At 36.0% G+C, this 2,808-nt stretch overlaps 1 protein-coding gene across 1 annotated transcript; it reads right to left on the bottom strand.

The window, feature by feature from the left end:
• Positions 1 to 1,179: 1,179 nt before the first annotated feature.
• Positions 1,180 to 2,139, bottom strand: LOC102851681 (olfactory receptor 5K3-like). The gene has a single exon (XM_006902006.1). The coding sequence runs from the start codon at positions 2,137 to 2,139 to the stop codon at positions 1,180 to 1,182; it is 960 nt and encodes a 319-aa protein (XP_006902068.1).
• Between the last annotated feature and the right edge of the window lie 669 nt (positions 2,140 to 2,808).

Below are 2,808 nucleotides of genomic sequence, written 5' to 3'. Positions count from 1 at the left end.
CTCTCCACTTTGTTCTTCTCTTTGAAAAGTGAAAAAAAAAATTCTTTCATTGTTGTACAATCCCTCCCCCCAAGTCCACTCCCCTATGCAGCCTTCATTCTGGACTCAAGTCATGACAATAATACCTAATCATATATCCCTTTAAAATAATTTTCTCCCTCATCTGTTTTAATGCAGTATACATTATTTATCCCAACTTTCTCAGTTCCTGCGCCCCCAACCCCGATGTCAGTCTTGTTTTACAACAGTGGCACTATGCAGTATTTGCCCTTTTGTGACTGAGATAGTTCACTCAGCATAATGTCCTCCAGGGTCACCCATTTTGAATAATATTTCATGAACCTTCAGTGTGTTTTATATCTCAACATTAAGAAGACAAAAATCTTTACAGGGGTCCGAAAGACAACACCACAATAGAGGGAGAAAAGATTGAAGTTGTCAATGATTTCATGTTGCTTGGATCCACAATCAACACTCATGGCACCAGCAGCCAAGAAAGCAAAATAATTTTTATATTGAGTAAATCTGCTGCCAATGATATTAGTTTAAAGATTAAAGTGCATCTGATTCAATCCATGGTCTTGTCAATTATTTATTATACATCCAAAAGTTGAACAATGACTTAAGGATGACAGAAGAATTGACGTTTTTGAGTTGTGTGTTGGAAAAGAATACTGAATATCCTATGTACTGCAAAGAGAACAAACAAGTATATTTTGGAGAAAGTGTAACCAGGATGCTCTTTGGAGGTGAGAGTGGCAAAATATTGTCTCACAGACTTTGAGCACATTGTTATCAGAGACAGTCTCTGGGAAAAAAAATCATATTTGCCAATGTGGAGCATTAGAGAAAAAGAGAAAGGTTTTCAAAAGATGGAGTGACACAGTGCTTGTAACAATGGTCTCAAATATATTGGAGATTATGAGGATCAAATATATTGGAGATTATGAGGATAGCAGGATTATGAAAAGAGGCCAATGTCCAGATCCATTCTTCTTAGAGTTGCACTCAACCTAATAACCCCTAACAACCACAGCTATATTCTGTTATTATTTAAGCATAAAACATTCTTTGTCTTAAAAATCATCAGTGTTCAGTGATTTAATATCTTATATGTAATGTGGCTTATTTTATATTGTTTTTCTGTATTGGAAATTTTATCTAATTAAAATCAATTTGTCATGGGGATGAGATTGTTTCTGTAAGGTTGTGAGATTTTCTTTTTATAATTCTTGTCAGAGTATTCATTACTTCCTTATTTCGTAGACTATAGATAAAAGGATTCAATAAAGGAATTATCAGAGTATAAAAAATAGCAATTGGAATATCTTTTTCTCCTTTGTTAACTGAATGTGGCAAAATGTACATGAAAAGAAGAGAACCATAAAATATTATGATAGAGAAAAAGTGAGATGCACACGTAGATAAAGCTTTCCTTCTTCCCTCTCTGGATTTCATTTTGAAAATTGTGAAAAGGATGCAAAGATAAGATATTAAAACTATTGAAACAGTGAAGATTTGAATTGACTCTCCAAAAATAACTACCATCATTTCGTTGATGTAAGGGTCTACACAAGACAGTCTGTATAATGGAATAATGTCACAAAAAAAGTGGTTGATTTGATGAGATCTACAGAAGGTTAATCTAAACAGAAGTCCCACGTGAATCATTGAATGCAGGTTCCCAGCTATGTATACTCCTATGATCATCCAAATGCACACTTGCTTTGACATCTTCGTATGGTACTGCAGTGGACAGCATATGGCCACATAGCGATCATAGGCCATTACAGCCAGGAGAAAGCAGTCTGCAGTTTCAGCAAAGCAGAAGAAATAAAATTGTGCCATGCATTCACTGAGAGAAATAATTCTGTCTTTTGAAAAGAAGTTCTCCAACATTTTTGGGGTAATGGCACTAGAACAGCAGGAATCCATCAGTGCCAGGTTGCCCAGAAAGATGTACATTGGTGTGTGAAGACGGTGCTCCATGATAATCAGTGCAACCAAACCAAGATTTCCCACCATGGTGACCAGATAGACTATAAAGAACACCATGAACAGAAGGGGCTTCAGATCTGGATGATCCATAAATCCTGTGAGGATAAACTCAGTTGTCAAAGAATGATTGTCCTCATTCATCTCTTCTTTCTCTGTTGAGATAGGAATCATGGAGGGATATGGTTCTAATTTAGAGTAAATCTTTTTTTTAGGGAGCTCTGTTGGCTTAGTGGTGACAAGTTGCACTGCTGACCCCAAGGCATGTAGTTTCAATTCTCTAGCTGCTCCATGTGAGAAAGGTAGGCAGTCTCCTCCTGCACAATTCACAGCTAATGAAAACCTTTTGGAAGGTCCACTATGAGTCAGTTCTGACTCATCAGCCCATATCAACAATTGTCTTCTTTAAAATGCCTCCTGATCATTTGTTGATATGACAAGACCCAAATGAGGAGAAGCAGCTGCAAAAAATCATTAATAACTGGACCATGGAATGTGAATCTTGGAAAGTTGTAAATCATCAAAACTGAAATGGAGGGCATAAAGATTGTCATCTTAGATATTAGTGTGTTAAGGCAAACTGACATTGGCCATTTTGAATCAGACCATCACATGATTTTGAAATACTAAGATCTGAGTAATAGGATACTAACTATATGTATTTAAGTGAGACTTATTAATACAACTATAATGAAAATATATTCATCAATCATTAAAAATATCCTTTGGACAACAAAAAGGCAAGCTACTGCTTTAGGCTTTTCCTCGCTGTTACTGAAATACAGACAGATGCATTCTAGGTAACATCACTTC

This window comes from Elephantulus edwardii, unplaced genomic scaffold (assembly GCF_000299155.1).
Source record: "Elephantulus edwardii isolate Elephantulus edwardi_28Jun2011 unplaced genomic scaffold, EleEdw1.0 scaffold00356, whole genome shotgun sequence".
NCBI classification, from domain to species: domain Eukaryota; kingdom Metazoa; phylum Chordata; class Mammalia; order Macroscelidea; family Macroscelididae; genus Elephantulus; species Elephantulus edwardii.
Note: the sequence above shows the minus strand (reverse complement) of the source record. Positions and strands in the feature narration are given on the sequence as shown.